This window comes from Aythya ferina (genome assembly GCF_964211825.1).
Source record: "Aythya ferina genome assembly, chromosome: 7".
Classification (NCBI taxonomy): Eukaryota; Metazoa; Chordata; class Aves; order Anseriformes; family Anatidae; genus Aythya; species Aythya ferina.
In genome coordinates this window covers 21,450,592-21,468,838 of record NC_140302.1, presented here as the reverse complement: position 1 = coordinate 21,468,838, position 18,247 = coordinate 21,450,592, and the positions used below count along the sequence as shown (strand labels likewise).

The 18,247-nt window shown below is 51.8% G+C and overlaps 3 protein-coding genes across 16 annotated transcripts in view; all 3 read left to right on the top strand.

Moving 5' to 3' along the window:
- Positions 1–2,498, top strand: part of EXOC6 (exocyst complex component 6) — a 123,649-nt gene extending 121,151 nt beyond the window's left edge. For 4 of the 14 annotated variants that reach the window (XM_084525698.1, XM_084525695.1, XM_084525690.1 and 1 more), the window contains 2 exons: positions 395–507; positions 1,354–2,498. In XM_084525698.1, coding sequence (XP_084381824.1) covers positions 395–507; positions 1,354–1,486 — 246 coding nt within the window. In that variant the 3' untranslated portion in view covers positions 1,487–2,498. Of the gene's footprint in view, positions 1–394; positions 522–596; positions 843–872; positions 885–1,353 lie in introns of those variants that run through there. The other 10 variants (XM_084525691.1, XM_084525684.1, XM_084525692.1 and 7 more) reach the window with 5 other exon arrangements.
- A 656-nt stretch (positions 2,499–3,154) lies between these two features.
- Positions 3,155–9,846, top strand: CYP26C1 (cytochrome P450 family 26 subfamily C member 1; the record flags this gene model as incomplete). Its single annotated transcript, XM_084526839.1, has 6 exons — positions 3,155–3,346; positions 3,429–3,653; positions 3,771–4,046; positions 5,721–5,876; positions 8,799–9,293; positions 9,389–9,846. The coding sequence occupies 6 exons, from the start codon at positions 3,155–3,157 to the stop codon at positions 9,746–9,748; spliced, it is 1,704 nt and encodes a 567-aa protein (XP_084382965.1). The 3' UTR covers positions 9,749–9,846.
- Positions 9,847–13,161: 3,315 nt separating this feature from the next.
- Positions 13,162–16,340, top strand: CYP26A1 (cytochrome P450 family 26 subfamily A member 1). Its single transcript, XM_084526464.1, has 7 exons — positions 13,162–13,445; positions 13,651–13,875; positions 13,986–14,273; positions 14,380–14,529; positions 14,861–14,995; positions 15,200–15,352; positions 15,544–16,340. The coding sequence occupies exons 1-7, from the start codon at positions 13,257–13,259 to the stop codon at positions 15,883–15,885; spliced, it is 1,482 nt and encodes a 493-aa protein (XP_084382590.1). The 5' UTR covers positions 13,162–13,256; the 3' UTR covers positions 15,886–16,340.
- Positions 16,341–18,247: the final 1,907 nt, after the last annotated feature.

Genomic DNA, 18,247 nt, shown 5'->3' with positions numbered 1-18,247 from the left:
CAGCCAGAAGTGTGCCCAGCACTCGGGGCTGAGTCATGGAGATCAGTCACCATGGAGAGTCCAGCAGGGGTTGTTTAATTCACTTAATTGAGACTACCTGCCCCCCTGGTTTAATGTACTGAGAGCAGCACCAGCCGCGAGTGTCCCCTTCTACCTGCCAACGGTGTATCAAGCCCCCAGACCACCAGAGAGGGAAGCCACGAGCATCCCCTCCCAGGGCTGACCCTGCACAGCCGCCTCCCGACACACAGAGGGAGAGGGAAAGGCGCTCAGGAGAGAAACCAGCGTGGGATGCAGGGGTTCTAGGGCCTGGCCCGGTGCCTCCTGCCCACAGAGCAGGGGCTCCAGGCTGCAGCTACATACTGGCTTCCTTCACCTGCCGTTTCCCCCCCAGCTCCTGGACCTCTTCATGGTGTGGGACTGGTCCACCTACCTGGCTGACTACGGGCAGGCCACCTCCAAATACCTGCGGGTCAACCCGAGCACAGCCCTCACGCTGCTGGAGAAGTAAGTGTGGGGCTGTGAGGTTGGGGCTGGGGCCGGGGCCACCCTCCCCAGCATCTGAAAGCCCACGGCTGTGCTTGCCCAATGCTTAGGACCCTGCAGAGCTGCTGGCTGAGCCTGAGCGCTGGTCGGAGCCACGGCTTCCTAAGCTGCCGCTGCATGGGCAAGAAATGCGGGAGCTGTCGCTGTCGTGGAGCCAGGGCGAGCTTTCAGCCGCCCCGCGAGTGGGCTGGGGCAAGGGACGGCGCGGTTCCACCAGCCGAGCATCAGCCTGTTTTATACAGCTGGATCCGCGCGCTGGGATGCAAAGGCATTTTCTAACGGTGTTTTCTTTCCTCTCTGGCCTGCCGCGAATGTGTGTTTTGCAGGGTTCACAGAGGGTACGTATCACCGCTATTGTTACAAAGTATTGTTGCTTCAATTTATTTTATTTCACAAATTTCGTTTTAAACTCCTTTGATGCTGGAGATTAGCAATAGCAGTATCAGGTAATTTGATGATAACTAAAGGACTCCCGTTCACTGAGTCTGAACTTAACCTGGAGCCAAATGATTTGTACAAATTTTGTTTTGCTTCCCTCCTAACGCAATTGGTAGACTCTGTTTCTTGCTAAAATGATACTTGATAAAAAGATATTTGCTTAGTACTTACATGCAATTTGTGAAGTAATATTTGTTGAAATGACTTTGTATGGTGGAAGTTTAATTTAAGACCACAGGTTTTGTAACCTTTTGGTTCTTATTAGCACAAAGATCAAAAGAGAAACAGAAGTAAACCTAAAAAAAGATGGATTTTTTCTTTTCAAACTGTTTCCAATGTGTTTGTATCTTTTGCTTTTTATTTCTCCAGAATGAGAGACTCTAGCAAAAAGAACAACATTTTTGCTCAGTTCAGGAAGAATGATCGTGACAAGCAGAAGCTAATAGAGACTGTAGTAAAGCAACTTAGGAGTTTAGTGAATGGTATGTCCCAGCACACATAGGCCTGCTAAATCAACTGTATCTCATCATGCCAAGAGGTATTTCTTAGCCACTATTTCTACTAAGCAAAGAGTGGTATCAATTAGGACATTTGTTTGGCCAAGTAAAGGAAAAATGCAGTAGATTAGTTGTATACAGATTCCTCAGTAAACAGTTCTTTGTACGTATTTTTAATGGATCGAATACTATTTTATATATTGTAAACAAATGGTGAAAAATGAGACTGTACAATAAAAACCAGCTCAGTCGCATTGTACGTGGAACAGCTGAACTGTAAATACATTATTTAAATGTCTGTAGACAAGATGTTCAAAATTTTGCTCTGGGTAGGAATTATTTGAGAAATGATCCTTTAGTTGCTGTTTTCAGGATGACTCCTAATTAAATGTTTGGGTTTTTTTTTTTTTGGCGTTGATACTTGCATTTCAGATACTGCCTGTCATTTTCCTGCATTAAATGTATACTAGCCTTAACGTGATTGGACATAATTTTGTATACCACATTTTGTAGTCTGGAGGTATGAAAAAATCTTCTGATTTTTAGTACCTTTGAAAACTACCTGAGAATTAGACTTGATATTTATTTAGCGTTAGGACTTATAGGCTTTATTCTCCGAAAGGGTTTAATCTTGAGTTTGTGAATGTAAATAACCATTTGAGTTCTTTATGATGTGACTTTTTTTGTTTCTGTTCCTCAGGGTTACCATTTCTAACTGTACTTTTTTAAGACCCCGGGTTCTTTCCCCAGGCTGCAGTAAGGAGTAGACTTGCCACTGTTGGTTTCGTGCCGCATCTGTTTGTCAGAATGCGCTTCCTAGAGCCAGCCCCATCCTAGCTATTTACGCTATTTAGCGTTTGTCCCACAGCCGGTCTCTTTGCACCGTCCCCTCCTGGCTATTTTAGACACGAAGAGAATGTCTAGCAAATACAAACCAAATGGAACGTGTAAAAAATACTGTACATTTCGCTGTATTTTTAAGTTATTGACGGTCTAAATACAGTAATATAAACCTTACCCGTGTTCGTGTTTAATTTCACGCCTTAAAACGCGCCTTAGGACCGCGTTTCGCTGGGACCTGCCCGGGTCCCGGTTTCGTTGCTGATTTACCTCGGGGCGGCCGGGCGCGGGGCGGACAGGGGCCGGGACCGGGGCTGGGATCGGGGCCGGGGCTGGGATCGGGGCCGGGGCTGGGATCGGGGCCGGGGGGCGACGTGCCGAGCCGTGCCGTGCCGTGCCGAGTCGAGCTGAGCCGAGCCAAGCCAAGCCATCGGGGGGGCGCCCCTCGGGGCCGGGCGGGAGGCGGGAGAGGGGCTCCGGGGGCCCCCGTCCCCGGGGGGAGCTGCCCCGACCGCCCCCGCTCGCCCTCCGCCGCCATCCTCGCTCCCCCTCGATCGATCCCCCCGGCTCTCCCGCTCCAATCACCGCACTTGGCCGCGCTGCTTAAATATGCAGCGGAGACGTCATCTCCGAAGGTGGATCGGGCGCAAGTGGCCAATATCTATATAAATGTGGCCGAGGGGCGAACCGGCAGCAGGAGGCGAGCGGGGCCGGGCGGGCCGGCAGCCGGCAGGGGCCCATCGGCGGAGCGCCCGGCCGCTCGCTGCCTCCCCCGGTGCTCGCCTGGCGGCGGGGCAGGGACCGGGCGGCCCCCGGGCGGCCCCCGCAGGAGGATGCCGGCGGGGCTCTCCTGGCCCGCGGCGGCGGCGCTGGCGCTGGCGGCTCTGGCGCTGCTGCTCGCCCTGTGCAGGCACCTGTGGGCGCTGCGCTGGAGCCTCAGCAGGGACCGCGCTAGCGCCCTGCCCTTGCCCAAGGGCTCCATGGGCTGGCCCTTCTTCGGGGAGACCCTGCACTGGCTGCTCCAGGTGAGGCGCGGGGCGGCGGGTGCGGGGACGGGACGGGGACGGAGGGTTGGGAGCCCGGGAGTAACCCACAGCTCGTCCCCAGGGCTCCCGCTTCCACAGCTCCCGGCGGGAGCGGTACGGCAATGTCTTCAAGACCCACCTGCTGGGCCGCCCGGTGGTGCGGGTGACGGGTGCCGAGAACATCCGCAAGATCCTGCTGGGCGAGCACACGCTGGTCAGCGCACAGTGGCCCCAGAGCACCCAGATCATCCTGGGCTCCCACACCCTGCTCGGCTCCATTGGCGACCTGCACCGCCAGCGCCGCAAGGTGAGCCTTGCAGGGCACACGGCCCAGGTGGTACCTCCTGCCTAGGCTTGGGCCTCAGTGGCATGTGGGTCCCCTGCTTTAACCACCTGCCTCTCTTCCCCCTCCTTCTGCTCCTAGATCCTGGCCAGAGTGTTCTGCCGCACCGCCCTGGAGAGCTACCTGCCGCGGATCCAGAAGGTTGTGAGCTGGGAGCTGCGGGGCTGGTGCATGGAGCCGGGCTCCATTGCAGTTTATTCCTCCGCTAAAACCTTAACTTTCCGCATTGCAGCTCGGATTCTGCTGGGACTCCGCCTAGAGGAAAAGCAGTTCAAGGACCTGGCCAAAACTTTTGAACAGCTGGTGGAGAACCTCTTCTCCCTGCCCCTCAACATACCCTTCAGCGGGCTGCGCAAGGTACTGCCGCCTGCCCCGCGCCTTCTTGTGTGGGGGCCGGGGCCAGGCTGTGGCGACACAGAGCCCCTGTCCCCAGGCCTGCTAAGGGGACCCACAAAGGGCCAAGACCGCTGCAGCACCTGTGCCGGGCTGAGGGCCTGATGTTTTGCTCGTCCTGCTCCTGATTTGCTTCCAGCACCTCCCTGCATGGCCTCCAGTACAATGCAGGGCTGCCGTGTGCATTGCTGGAGCCTTTTCTCCAGGATGAGTTCCAGCTCCCCTGAACCTCTGTTTTCTGCTGCTGTGCAGCTGTCGGCTTGTCAGATCCCTTCTCTGGAGGTTGCCAGCATGCCCCTCGCCTCTTCTCACTTGCTACATACATTGCTAGTTTTGGCTTTGGCTAGTCCATCACACCTGGTCCTGTCCCATCTCATCCCACCTGGACTTATGCTTGCCCATGGCAGAGGCATTTTTGGGCATGAGGAAAAAGGTCACAGCAGGGACCTTCCTGTGCACCTCAGGCAGGCTGAGGACTTGAGATCCACTTACGGTCCATGGTCCCTTGTCCCCCAGCAGCAGACAGACAGTGAGGAGTCCTGGAGGGGATCATGGCAGAGGGACAGCCTCCTCTGCCTCTTACAACCCCCAATTTCTTCCCTGCTGTCCTGCCCCTTTCTACCTGCCTCCCCACACTCCCACTCTAGGTTTTGGTCCTGTGTCCCACCTCTCCTGTCCCATTTCAATCTGTTGTCCCTCCCCTGGCTTTGGGCCATTCACCCAGCCCAACTCTCCACCTCTTCTTGTTCAATCTCTTATTTCCACTGGGAGCTCTGCCCCACCGGATCACCTTACCCGGCCAGCCCCAGCTCTCCCCCATCTTCCCTGTGGCTATTCTCACCAGATTAAAGTTCTTGTTCCCCTTGTCCTGCAGGCTGACACCACTGTGAGCTTCCAGCTTCCATCCTGTCTCAGGTCAGCCACAGCTTGTCTGGCCCCAGACCAACCTCTTTAACTTACTTTTATCTCTTCTTGTCTTTCCTCTTGCTTTCCCATTTCCTTTGTCCAGTCCTTCCTAACTCAACTCCCATCCTTTGCATCTTCTTCCCAGCTTCTGGTCGTCCTAACTATCCGATCCAGGCTTTTGCAGGAGGCCTCTTGCTACAGATCCACACTCTGTGACTTTGCAGTAGGTTGCTTTTCAGTTGGCTCACGAAGGTCTTCCTAATGTTTTGCTGCACAGGAGTGCAACACAGCCGGAGATCAGTTGGGTGTGGTTAACATGTATCTGGAAAAGCTACTCGTTTTTTTGCTGTCGGATGTGCCTTGCCTCCTGGACTCAGTTTTATTAAGTTACTGCTTCCCCCCCTGTCGGACAAGCTTCCTTTGGACCTGACAAGACCGTGAGTTTGTTCACTGCAGGCCCCCCTGGATTCAGTGCTGTGGGCTTGCTGCTGTTGTTTCCTCTCCAAATGTTTCCTAGGACTTGTATTTGATTAGCAACAGAAAGCTGAAAGAACTTGCAGCAGTTCTCACCGAGCTGCTACCTCTTGTGAGGCTTTGGGGCTGGGCAACAGGTTAAACAATTTTTGCTGTTACAGATCCTGGGATTAAAGATGACCACAGAAGGGGTCCCCTGGTCTCTCTGGAGAGGGGGGCATTCCCAGGGCTCCCCTGACCTGTGTCTGCCTCCCACAGGGAATCAAAGCACGGGACATGCTACATGAGTTCATGGAGAAGGCTATACAGGAAAAACTGCAGAGAACCAACTCAGAAGACCATAGTGATGCTCTGGATTTCATAATAAACAGTGCCAAGGAGCATGGCAAAGAATTCACCATGCAGGAGCTGAAGGTAACCAGAACCCTTCAGACTGGATGTCTGTGAGAGGCTTGGGCTGAGGGGTAGGAGAAAGAAGGAGGGCTGTGCTGGGACAAAGACAGTTGTGGTGGGACAAGGACGGTGTGGAGGGACCATTGTGAGCTGCTGGCTCCCTCCCGCCTCTTGCCAACCCCGAGGAGCCCATCCCCAGTGTGAGCAAGACAGCCTGGGCCCAGTGAGCTCAGCTGTGTGCTTGCCACAGTGTCAGCACGCGTGAAAAGCAGCTCATCTGCCTCCAGAGTGAAAAGTGCTGGGGAGGATGGGAGCCTCACCTGGAGTGGGTGCCAGGGTGGGTAGGTGTGTAAACAGCCCCTAGCGCTGACGCCAGCACAGAGGTGGTGGGTGGTGCACTACTCAGATGGTCTCATAGGGTTGTGTCTTTGCATTGCAACAGAGCTGGTATTTAAAGAGGAAACAAACACCTCTTTTGCCTTCCTCTTTGTGGCCACCTGGCTTCAGCCTGCCTTAGTGTGTGTTTAGGGTTATAAAGCTGTGCTCAGGCTCTGAACTTGGTAACCTCCCAGATAAAGTCTTGGATATACATAGGGCTAGTTGTGTGTTCCTCAGGCAACCCCTGACATCTAGCACAGTGTGGCATGGAGATCATGTCACTGTATTCCTCAGGGCTGGGAGCCCAGAAATCACTGAGACAGTACATCAAAATGGGCCCAGGGATGGAACGATGAGTTCTGGGTCATTCCCTATCACCTCATTAATTATATCACGTAGCTTGTGGATTGCTGTGATGCAACATGACTCGTCGCTGTGACTTAGGGATGAACCCAGCAGTCCTCACTGAGACAAAACCCAGTGAAAAGTACTTTGCCAGAGATCCTGGGAAAAAATTGTCATTAGCGCTGCATCATTCATATGTCCAGGTCATTCTGTGTCGGTCAACAACACATGACGCTGCATTTATGTAACAAGTTTTGAAGCAGTTTTGTATGGGTACAGCAGCTGAATATAGTTTAAAAGTAAGGGACACACAGTTTTAGTGTTTATTTAGATATTTAAGGAGAGTTATCTAAAGACAAATGTTTTGTATGTATTTTGTAAAAATGTAATCTCTAAATTCTGAAGTATTTGAAAGACATTACAGAGATTATCAAGTACAATTAGAAATAGCGTATATTCTTAAAATGGCTTCATTATATTTATTTATATTATTTATTATAATATTTTTTATAATAATATAATTATTGAAAATATTTTCCGGATTCAAAATGTGATTGATAAGACTTGATTAATCTCTGTTAGTATTCACATGTATATTGCACAAGGATAATTACGCGATCTCTCATTCTGGCTCTGGCTCTGACCACAAGTGAGACAATAACAGTAGGAATAAAGGGTTGTTAAACATAGCATGGAGTGACCTAGGGCCAGCTGGTTCAAGTGACAGTATATTTATGTGCAGTCTGGTACCTTTACAGTTATAAAACTTTCTATCTTGCCTACATTTAACAAAATGACTTGCAAATCAAACGCCTATGCTTGCAAATATAGCTCTATTATCTGCTATTGTAGAGCTCTTATCCATTGCAGGTGTAATTGGGTAGAAAGTTCAAAACTGTCCTAGAGTCATGGATATATTCAACCCTGAGAGACACTGCAAAATTTGTGACACTAGTTACTAATTTTTTTTTTTTTATTTTATTTTTTTTTTTTTCCCTTGCATGATTTGTGAGGAAAATTTTCTCAAAAAATTTCCTAAATATGCTTTGGTTTGCACTAGTGACCTGAACTCAGAAAGAGCCTTGAAATATCAAGGATATTACAAATATATCATTCTGTCAAAACTACTTTTTTAGAAAGTTTTAAACCTTGGAAGGATAGAAAAAAGCATCCTGCATAACCATGCTGTCACTGGCTGAGTGGCTGAGCAGCAATGCTGTAGGTCCTGCATCACAGGACGGGGAGCTGGGCTGCAGCATGGGGACAGAACCGACTGTGGGAGGGTGCAGCCTCACTGTCATGGCTCATGTTGGCATTGTAACAGCTGGGATAGAAAGTAAGCAGCTGTGTCACAGCTGGGGTGGCAGCACCATCAGAGGTTGATGCAGAGAGTCATAAGGGCCATTGTTTCAAAATGCAGAGTCTCACATTGTACTGTGGTGGCTTTTAATTGCACGCTGTGGAACTGAGAGATTTATTTTCATCTGGGTCTGCTATCTTGAATGTAAAAGTTCCTACTGATGCCTGCAGGAGGTGCGATGGGGTCGGTAGGGACTTGTTATTTCAGAGGCTTCAGTTCAGCTGAAAGATGCCTTTGAGAGCTACACTTTGGCAAAAACGTGTAGTTCAGTCAATATATGGTGCTGGGGAGAATAGCAAAGACCGGTTCTTGTTACATGACCCTTGACCTTACCAGACTTTGTTCCAGGTACCTTAAGACATCAGGTGTCCTTTCCAATGCTTTTGGTTTCTCCTTCCAGACCCAGCTGTGGGTAACTCTTTAACTTCCTGCTCTTGAGTGTCGGTTTGAGTCACCTTCCACATAAGTAAATGGTCAATTATAACTGGAGATGGATTAAATGCAGCCCATTTTAGCTGCTAGTGCATCTGTTTTCTATACATAAACATGCTTCATAACCCCTGCTGGCCAGAGAGGCAAAAGCTGGCGCAACAGGGAATCGGCAGATGAAGGTAAAACCCATAATGCTTAAAGTGAATGTCACTGTATGATAAAATGTGTGTTAAAATTCTTGTTAGGGTTTGTAAATCTTGGGAGGAGAGCTGGGAAGAGGGTCAGCGGGTCTGTGGAGAGCAGGGGCAGAGGCAGGGAGAGGACCCTCTGCCCAGGGGCAGAACCTGTGAAGGGAGAGGACAGTCAGGCAATTCAATCACAACCAGCTTAGACTGACATTCAAACTTGTCACATTCCTTCCCTCCCAGGAATCAGCCATTGAGCTCATATTTGCTGCTTTTTTCACGACGGCCAGTGCCAGCACCTCTCTCATCCTCCTGCTACTAAAGCACCCCTCAGCGATCAAAAAAATCAGGCAGGAGCTGATGTCCCATGAGCTGTACCCACAGTGCCAGTGCTGCCCTGCAGGACCCAGCCCGGACACCCTGCCCACGCAGGGCAGGGACAGCAAGAAGCAGCTCCCCGCCGTGGCCAGAGATACTCATGAGGACCAGAGCCAGTGCTCAGGCCCCCTGGAGGAGGCAGAGCCCAGCAGTGGCCTCTCCCCTCAGCCCCCAGCCCTGTCAGAGCCCACACAACCCCAGAGCAGTCCCCAGCCCCAAGCCTGTCAGTGCCCCTCAGACATCAGCCTGGAGAAGCTGAGCCGCCTGCGCTACCTGGACTGTGTGATCAAGGAGGTGCTGCGGGTGCTGCCCCCAGTCTCCGGAGGCTACAGGACAGTGCTGCAGACTTTCGAGCTGGATGTAAGTGCTATGCACATAGAGGAAAGGGAGGGAGGGCTGTCCCTGGCTGCCACCATTCGCAAGGTGCCTAACATTCCTCTCCTCTGCCCTCACAGGGCTACCAGATCCCCAAGGGCTGGAGCGTGATGTACAGCATCCGTGACACGCATGAGACAGCCGCCGTCTACCAGAGCCCCCCTGGTGGCTTCGACCCTGACCGCTTCAGTGCAACCCGGCCAGAGGCCATCAGCCGCTTCCACTACATCCCCTTCGGTGGTGGGGCGCGGAGCTGCATCGGCAAGGAGCTGGCACAGGCCATCCTCAAGCTGCTGGCCATCGAGCTGGTCACCACAGCCCGTTGGGAGCTGGCCACCCCCGCCTACCCTGCCATGCAGACCGTGCCCATTGTGCACCCCGTGGACGGGCTGCAGCTCTACTTCCACCCCTTGCGGCCCGGCTGCAGCAGTGAGGCCTAAGCCATGGTGCTGCCCTCAGCCCCAGCTGTGGTGCTGATCCTTGGCTGGCTGGGTCACTGCAGAGCAAGACCCTAAAGGTCTTCTTTTTATTATTATTATTATTTTTTAACTCTCCTGATATCCTGCAGAGTAGGGTCCCGCAGACAGAGTCCCGCAGACAGCCCTGAGCACCAGGGCAAGCCTCACCCCCAGCCGCAGGGGCAAAACAGGAGCTGCCAGCAAGGACCATGCCCTGTGGGGGCCCAGCCAGCCCCTGCCACACACAAGTCCCTGGGGAGAAAATCCCCAGGCCCATAGCTAAGGCTCCCACAGCTTTTCTGTCTCATGGCCTTCTTCCATGGGTGTGCTGTAGGAGAGGCAGGAGGAACATCCTGCACACCGGGGCTTTTTGAAAATGTAAAAAGGGGGGAGAAGAGGGGGCTCTGTAGGAAAACACAAACCAGGTCTGCCTAATCCACAGCATCAGCTGTAGCTAGAATAATAGTTTGTAACATGTTTTTTATTGTAAATATTTCATCTCTTTCCTGCACTTCCCATTAGAGCCAGCACAAACAGGACATTTGTTCACCAGATCATAGTAGCAGTGGCATAAGCACCATGCTGCTGCTCGGGGTCTGCCGTGAAGCTCCCTGCAGGGTACCTACAGGATGTGTTCTCCAGTCAGGGAGCGGCCTGAAGCAGGGGAGGGACCAGACCTATGGGGAATAAACATTTGGGAAATGGACATTTCTGAGTATGCCTGCTTCATGGTGGCATGTCCCATGTTCCTGCTTGTGTTGCTCATGTGGTAGAAGGGACATCATCACAGTGGCAGAGTGGGCATGGGCCTGCAATGACTGTCTGGCCGAGTGACAACTGTGCCCCTCCTGCCTGGCCCTGCTGGGGAAGTGCCAAGCCAGGAGCTCATCCATGGGTGGTCCCTGGGGCTGAGGGCACCTTCCCAGGCACTGCTGAGGCACGGGATGTTTCTCTCCCGTGTAAAATGACGTGAGTGCTGTCACCTGCACTCCAAACATCCCACTTTAGCACCAGGCCAAAACCCACCCTGCCCAGGTCTGTACTAGAGCACTGCAGTAGGGCATGTGCTGCCTCTTGCCGTCAGGGCTGCACAGTGAGCACAGTGCTACCTGGGTCAGAAATGTGGCTCCCAAATGTGACAGGTCAAATCTGGAAGAGGTTGAACCACGGTGCTGAGTTAAGTGCTGTTGGCAGCTCGACCCCGTCATGAACCAGAGCCTCTGCCCCTCCTGACCTTGTCCCGAGAGGTGAATCTCTCTGGCTATCAGAGGTGAAATCAGTAGGCGGTGGCTGCAAGTGGCAATGACTAACTCTGATGAGCAGGCACTGCTGGCGTGGCCATGACCCGCGGGAGATGCGGGGTCCTGCCGTGGGCAGGGCTGGGCCAGCAGTACCGGGTGCAGGAGTGTGGAGGGCTCCCCCAGCAGAGTACTTAAAAATTACCATGGGCACTAACGAGCCCCACAGCCACCCGCTGAAAAATGTAACGTGAATCTGGTTAAAAAAAAAAAAAAAAGACTTGAAACTGATTTTGTTTTCAGATAAACACGAGCATTTACAAATGAAGTGTAATAATTGTTACTTGTAATCAAAGTTTGTTCATATTAGGCTGTTAATTTCTTGACCTCCTTCCAAGATGTTTTTAATTATCCCTTTCACTCTTTACCATTTGATTCTTTTCGAGCCGGTGGCTGCGGAATACACAGCTGGGGAGATAATAAAGCCTTCCTGCGGCAATTATCGGTGCTCAGGCCACCGTATCTCGTTATTTTGATAGACAGTGAACTTGGCGCGGTTGCCGGCCGGGTTCACGCAGATGTCACGGTCCGTGTTGTAGGTCACAAGCGGGTCAGCGCCCGGCAAGGGGAGGGCGCCGGGTCAGGGCGCGGCCGCCGCTCCCGGGCAGCGCCGCCGGGCCCCGGGTGCCGCGGAAATGCCCCCGGGGGGCTCCCTCCGGAGCCGGGGGCTGCGGGGACCGGGCAGCGCCGCGAAGCATCGCAGTTGGAAGGAGGGTCCCGTCCGACGCGTTGGTTGTCGGAAAAGTAGTAATTAAAAATGACACCTCATCCCCCCAGCACAAACACACGCACAGCTTCCAGCGTTTATTGAGTTTGTGGTAGGGGAAAAAAAAAAAAAAAGAGAAGAGAAGAGAAGAGAAGAGAAGAGAAGAGAAGAGAAGAGAAGAGAAGAGAAGAGAAGAGAAGAGAAGAGAAGAGAAGAGAAGAGAAGAGAAGAGAAGAGAAGAGAAGAGAAGAGAAGAGAAGAGAAGAGAAGAGAAGAGAAGAGAAGAGAAGAGAAGAGAAGAGAAGAGAAGAGAAGAGAAGAGAAGAGAAGAGAAGAGAAGAGAAGAGAAGAGAAAAACACGGAACGGGGAGGAAGAAAGGAGGGTAAAAAAAAAAAAAAAAAGGAAAAAGCATAAAAAGCGGGCACGCCAGTTTATTGGTAGCAGCGGAACGGAGCGGTCCGTGGCTCCGTCCCTCCCTCTGCAGCCCCGCAGGGACCGGCGATCGCATCCCTCGGACGGCGCATCCTGCAGCGGGACCCGGCGCTACCGCAGCGCTCCCCCAGCCCTGTCCCGCCGCTGTCCTCCCGCCGAACGGGCTCCGGGACCTGCCACCGGCCCCGGGAGGGGAGCGGGACCCGGCCGGGCTCGGTGCCGCGGCTGCAGGCGGGGTCCCGGCCGCGGCAGCCCCGACGGCCCCGGGCGAGGGCGGGCAGCGGAGCCGGGCGCAGGGCAGGGTGTTCCCTTTCCGCGCTCACCTCCCTTTCCCTCGGTGACCCGCGGGTGAACCTGCACCGGGAGGCCAAGACGGACTGCTGCCCGCCGCTCCTTCCTCCGCAGCCAGGCAGAAACACAAGCCGGCCCTTTCGAGGTGAAGCAGAGGACAGCGGAGGAGGCTCCTCCGTCGACGCGGCGGCTCCGCTGCGGTTGTGCCCGGAGCTCCGCGCCCCAGGCAGGGGCACCCCCTGGCCCCGCTGCCCCCGGCTCCGGCTTCTCGCTCCCCCGCCGTCCCCGGCCGGCGACGAGAGGACGGGCGAGAGAGCCCCGCAGCTGGCAGCGAGCGGCGGCGCCGGGCTGGCAGCGCCCGGGAGTAGCTGCCTCCGGAGCGGGGCATTTCTGTGCCAGGCGCAGCCTGCGGAGCTCCAGCGAACATCGGCGATAAATCCGAGGAGGAGGCGACCGGCCCCAGCCGTCGGCTGTCGGCAGCGTCCCTCGGCCCGCTCCCACCGGCACCGCTCGTCCCTTCCCTCCCTTCCCCGGCGGCTGTCTGCGGCGGGCAGGATGCGCCGCGCCGAGCAAACGGTTAAAGATTTCGGGGGGAGGAGCCAGGCCCCAATCCGCAATTAAAGATGAACTTTGGGTGAACTAATTTATCGGACCAAGGTAGGGTGGGCAGCAACCTGGGAAGGGTATAAAAGGCGGCCCGCGGCGAGCCCGGCCCGCGCACTCGGAGCTCCCGGGGGGCCGGGCTGGACTCGCTTCCCAGCCATGGGCTTCTCCGCCCTGCTTGCCAGCGCCCTGTGCACCTTCCTGCTGCCCCTGCTGCTCTTCTTGGCCGCCGTCAAGCTCTGGGACCTGTACTGCGTGAGCAGCCGCGACCCCAGTTGCCCGCTCCCGCTGCCTCCGGGCACCATGGGGCTCCCCTTCTTCGGGGAGACGCTGCAGATGGTGCTGCAGGTAAGGCGAGGCGATGCCGCGGGGAGCGGAGCAGCGCCCCGGCTCCTCCTCCTCGTCCTGCTGCTGCTGCTAGGGAAGGGGGCGAGCAGCGGCTTTGCCGAGCTCCCGTGCCCAGGTGGGGATGAGCCGCTGCCCCGCCTTATTTTTATTTATTTATTTTTTCCCTCTCCAATATACTTATTCTCGCACCCCTCCCGTCCACCAGCGGCGGAAATTCCTGCAGATGAAGCGCAGGAAATACGGCTTCATCTACAAGACTCACCTCTTCGGGCGGCCCACGGTGCGGGTGATGGGCGCCGAGAATGTGCGGCACATCCTGCTGGGCGAGCACCGCCTGGTCTCCGTGCAGTGGCCGGCCTCGGTGCGCACCATTCTGGGCTCGGGCTGCCTCTCCAACCTCCACAACGGGCAGCACAAGCACCGCAAAAAGGTACGGCCCCGGCGGCGGGCGGGGAGCTGGGGCAGCTTCCCTGCACAAGGTGGCTGAGCCCGTGTCCCCTTCCTCCTCCTCCTCCTCCTCCTCCTCGTCCCCCCGGGCAGGTGATCATGCGGGCCTTCTCCCGGGACGCCCTGCAGCACTACGTGCCCGTCATCCAGGAGGAGGTGAGCGCCTGCCTGGCGCGGTGGCTGGGTGCCGCTGGGCCCTGCCTCCTGGTGTACCCCGAGGTGAAGCGCCTCATGTTTCGCATTGCCATGAGGATCCTGTTGGGCTTCCAGCCCCGCCAGGCTGGCCCCGATGGTGAGCAGCAGCTGGTGGAGGCCTTTGAGGAGATGATCCGCAACCTCTTCTCCCTGCCCATCGACGTGCCCTTCAGCGGGCTCTACCGGGTAAGGCTCCCTGTCGGCTGGGAGCACTCCCCGTGCCAGTGGGGAGTGGGTGGGAGGGATGGTGGCACAGCACAAAGCCCACCTTGCCCCCCCACTGCCCGTCCAGGGCTTGCGGGCACGCAACATCATCCACGCCAAGATCGAGGAGAACATCCGTGCCAAGATGGCCCGCAAGGAGCCCGAGGGCGGCTACAAGGATGCACTGCAGCTGCTGATGGAGCACACACAGGGCAACGGGGAGCAGCTCAACATGCAGGTGAGGTTCCCTGGGACCAGATCCATCCCCTTCCCACCTGCTTGTCTTCCCAGTCAGCAGCACGTTTATGTTGTGGGGCTAGAAGGAGAGAGCAGGAGGTATTGCCCCTTCCTGGGCAATAAACCAGCTTGTGCAGTGCACTGGGGTCCTCTGGGTGGACGATGCAGCCAGGCTGTTGGATGGGGTGTGCAGGACTAAGGCCATGCCTATAGTGAGCATCCCCCACCTTGGCTCCTGCCTGGGTGCAATTACAGCATTAGTAGCGGGGTGGGTCTAGTGAAGACAGCACGTTTGGGGCCTGTTTTATCCTTCCTCTGTCCTGTGCAATAAGGAACTGAAAGAGTCTGCTACGGAGCTGCTGTTTGGGGGCCATGAAACCACCGCTAGCGCTGCCACTTCACTGATTGCCTTCCTTGGGCTCCATCACGATGTCCTGCAGAAAGTGAGGAAAGAGCTGCAGGTGAAGGTGTGTGTCTTCCCCCTGAGGCATTTCACAGGGGTGGGTGGTAGGCAGCCCCCCCAAGGAAAGGTGTTCCAGACAGGGCTCCCCCTGACCGAGGAGGTTCCCAACTTATAGGGGTGGCAGAAGAATGCCACTAGCAGGGGGGCAGCCATTTTGCACTGCCGGGAGCCTCTTCCAAAAATGTGATGGTAGCATCTTCCTTTCTAGGGGTTACTATGCAGTCCCAACCAAGAGAAGCAGTTGGACATGGAGGTCTTGGAGCAGCTGAAGTACACCGGCTGTGTCATCAAAGAGACCCTCAGGCTGAGCCCTCCTGTTCCCGGAGGATTTCGAATTGCACTCAAGACCCTTGAGCTGAATGTAAGTGGGGCTTGGGCTTGCTTCTCAAATCACCTGCAAAATTATGAGCACACTGACATAGCGTACCCACCACACAGTGACCTGCAGGAAGCCAGGAGGGAAGGCGAGGTGCGCTAACATGTCCCACACTGATATTTCAGCCCCTTTAACACAGCAAGGCATTTCATGTCTTCTCTCTCTTCTTTTGGTAGGGTTACCAGATCCCAAAAGGCTGGAACGTTATTTACAGTATCTGTGATACCCACGATGTAGCAGATCTCTTTACCAACAAGGATGAATTTAATCCGGATCGCTTCATGTCTCCATCTCCAGAGGACTCCTCTAGGTTCAGTTTCATTCCTTTTGGTGGGGGCTTGAGAAGCTGTGTGGGCAAAGAGTTCGCAAAAGTCCTTCTAAAAATATTTATAGTGGAGCTGGCTCGGAGCTGTGACTGGCAGCTGCTGAATGGACCTCCTACAATGAAAACAGGACCCATAGTGTACCCTGTGGACAATCTGCCTACCAAATTCATAGGTTTCAGCGGCCAAATCTGAGAGTTCAACACTTGCCTCTGGATGAATTTCTATATAGCATCTAATATGTACATAGTAATTTTTATAGTAACAAAGGCCTTTAAATATTTAAACTTGTAAATGTACAATAGTTATTTATGTCTTCTAAGTATTTTAAATGGCTATGATATTTTTTTCCCCAAGCACTAAAATTATGGATCTCTGATTCATAATTAGATAATGTTATTTCTATAGAAATAATTTTTCCCCTATTTAAAAATCTTATTGAAAGCTGGCCAGATAAGTGTTTGAAGACATTTCACAATGATGTATGTATTAAATATTCTCAAAGGAATTTGAAACAATGGTAACTAGCTATTCATCCAAATTACTTAAACGGTTATTGTTTGAGAATGTTTTCAGTATTATTTGTGTCTAGATCTTACATTTAATGTGTGAATTTTAAGTTTGATAATAAAGTTTATTTTTGAAGATCCTCTGTATGAAGATCTGCCTGTATGCTAGAGAGTAGCATAACCATCTCACACAGGTCTAAAGTGTTTGGATATGAAGTTGGATCTGTTTTTGTGAATGAGCTGTTTCCAATTTCTACTGTCCTCATACCTCTGCCCTACCCTCCCGTCCAACCCGTATATTTCCAACTTGTGCATAGTAAATTGTTGTAATAATATGGAATAATAGCAAGTGGTAGAGGTCTCTTTGCCAGGCACATAATTTTGAGACATAGTAAATAAGAAGCAAAAGAGAAGAAGAATGTGTAACAGGCTTTTTCTGGAACTAGAGAAAATAGGTTGGGGGGAGAAAAATCCATAAAGGTTCTCTTCTCCCATATTCCTACAGACTTGTATAAACAGACCACTGGATTTTGTTCTGTGTTGAGTCTGCAGTCTATGAATCTTTACTTACGAAGGTGTCTCTTATCAGCTGTTAGAGCAAATAAAATCTGCTGTGATTTCTTGTTAAAATGCAACAGTTCTGCATAGGGCAGAAATAGAGTATGCATTTGGTTTAAGAACTTTCCTGGAATTCAGCAAAGTGAAAACTAAAAGACAGGCACTAATGTGAATTGATTAACAGGGAATCAACTGTTGAGATGTAATTCCCCAGGGGTGTGTAAGCAGGGCAGATAAAATGCCCTAGGCATGACCCCTGTTTTGGCTTAACCATAAGTTTTTTTTTTGTACACACCACACCCCCACCCCTGTCCCTATTACTACACCTATTAGTCTTCTCTCAAAAGTCAAACATAGGGTGGCTCTGTAAACATCTACAAAGTAAACTCATGTAATTTGGTGTCATGATCACTTATAAAAGTATATAGACTTTTCTTTTGTTTGTTTGTTTCTGGAAAAGTCACTTTTTCATTATTTTCTCCCAAGATCAGAATTAAGGATGATGTTAAGATAATCAAAATCACTGCAGGTGGTTAATAGCACATATGATGTTTTTGGATTTTTTTAGGGACTTGTTCTATTATGTGTTTGATATGTATTTAAATGCTAGCTGGAAACAAAAACTTCTTGTGTAATACCTTAGACATGACTTACACACAAAAATGAGTGTAGCTATCAAGACTTTTTCATAGGTTTTTTTTTTTTTTTTTTTTTTTTTTTTTGTAGTCTTTAAATACAGGAGACATTCATTTTAGATTGTGCTTGGGTCTTCTTGGCAATATTTAGAATCTTAAATAATTTTTATTATAATAACCTCCTGTACCATTATGCTCTTCAGTGATTTGATCAATAATCTCAGTTTAAGCCCCCTTTATTAGCAATGCAGTAGCAGAAAATTGCAAACTGATCCTGATTTTGAGGTGATCCTGGAGTCTGGAAAGCATCAAGACTCTTGTTTTGGTATTCCTTGTTAACATTTTCCTCATTAACATTACAACACCCTACAAATCCTGATAGATGCTGATATCCTAGATTTTTTTTTATTTATTCTTAATTGAAGTTCTTCATATGTGGGAACTCTTTGCTTGTTGTTATTTGGATTATTTTAGTTTATACTGGCTTTTTATGAAGAGTGGGAATCTAAGTGGTATATGGAGAATATATACTTAATTCACTGTGTAAGCCTAAGATAATATGCACATTTCTGTTTCCTTATTTATTTATTTATCTATTCATTTTATTTATTTATTTATTTAAATTCTGGTTTACAAGGCTACTATATTTGTAGAAAAAAAATCATACACTTAATTCTATTTTGTCTTGACATCTGGGGGCACATCCTCAGCTGTTGTAAATCATGACAACATAGCCTATGTTAGCCACTGCCCCCATATAATTTATCTCTGCAGTTAAATGGTCTGTCACTGCTGTATAATTTAGGCATTGTGAAGCTACAAGCTATCCCAAAAAATGGTAGCAGTGTAGCTGCA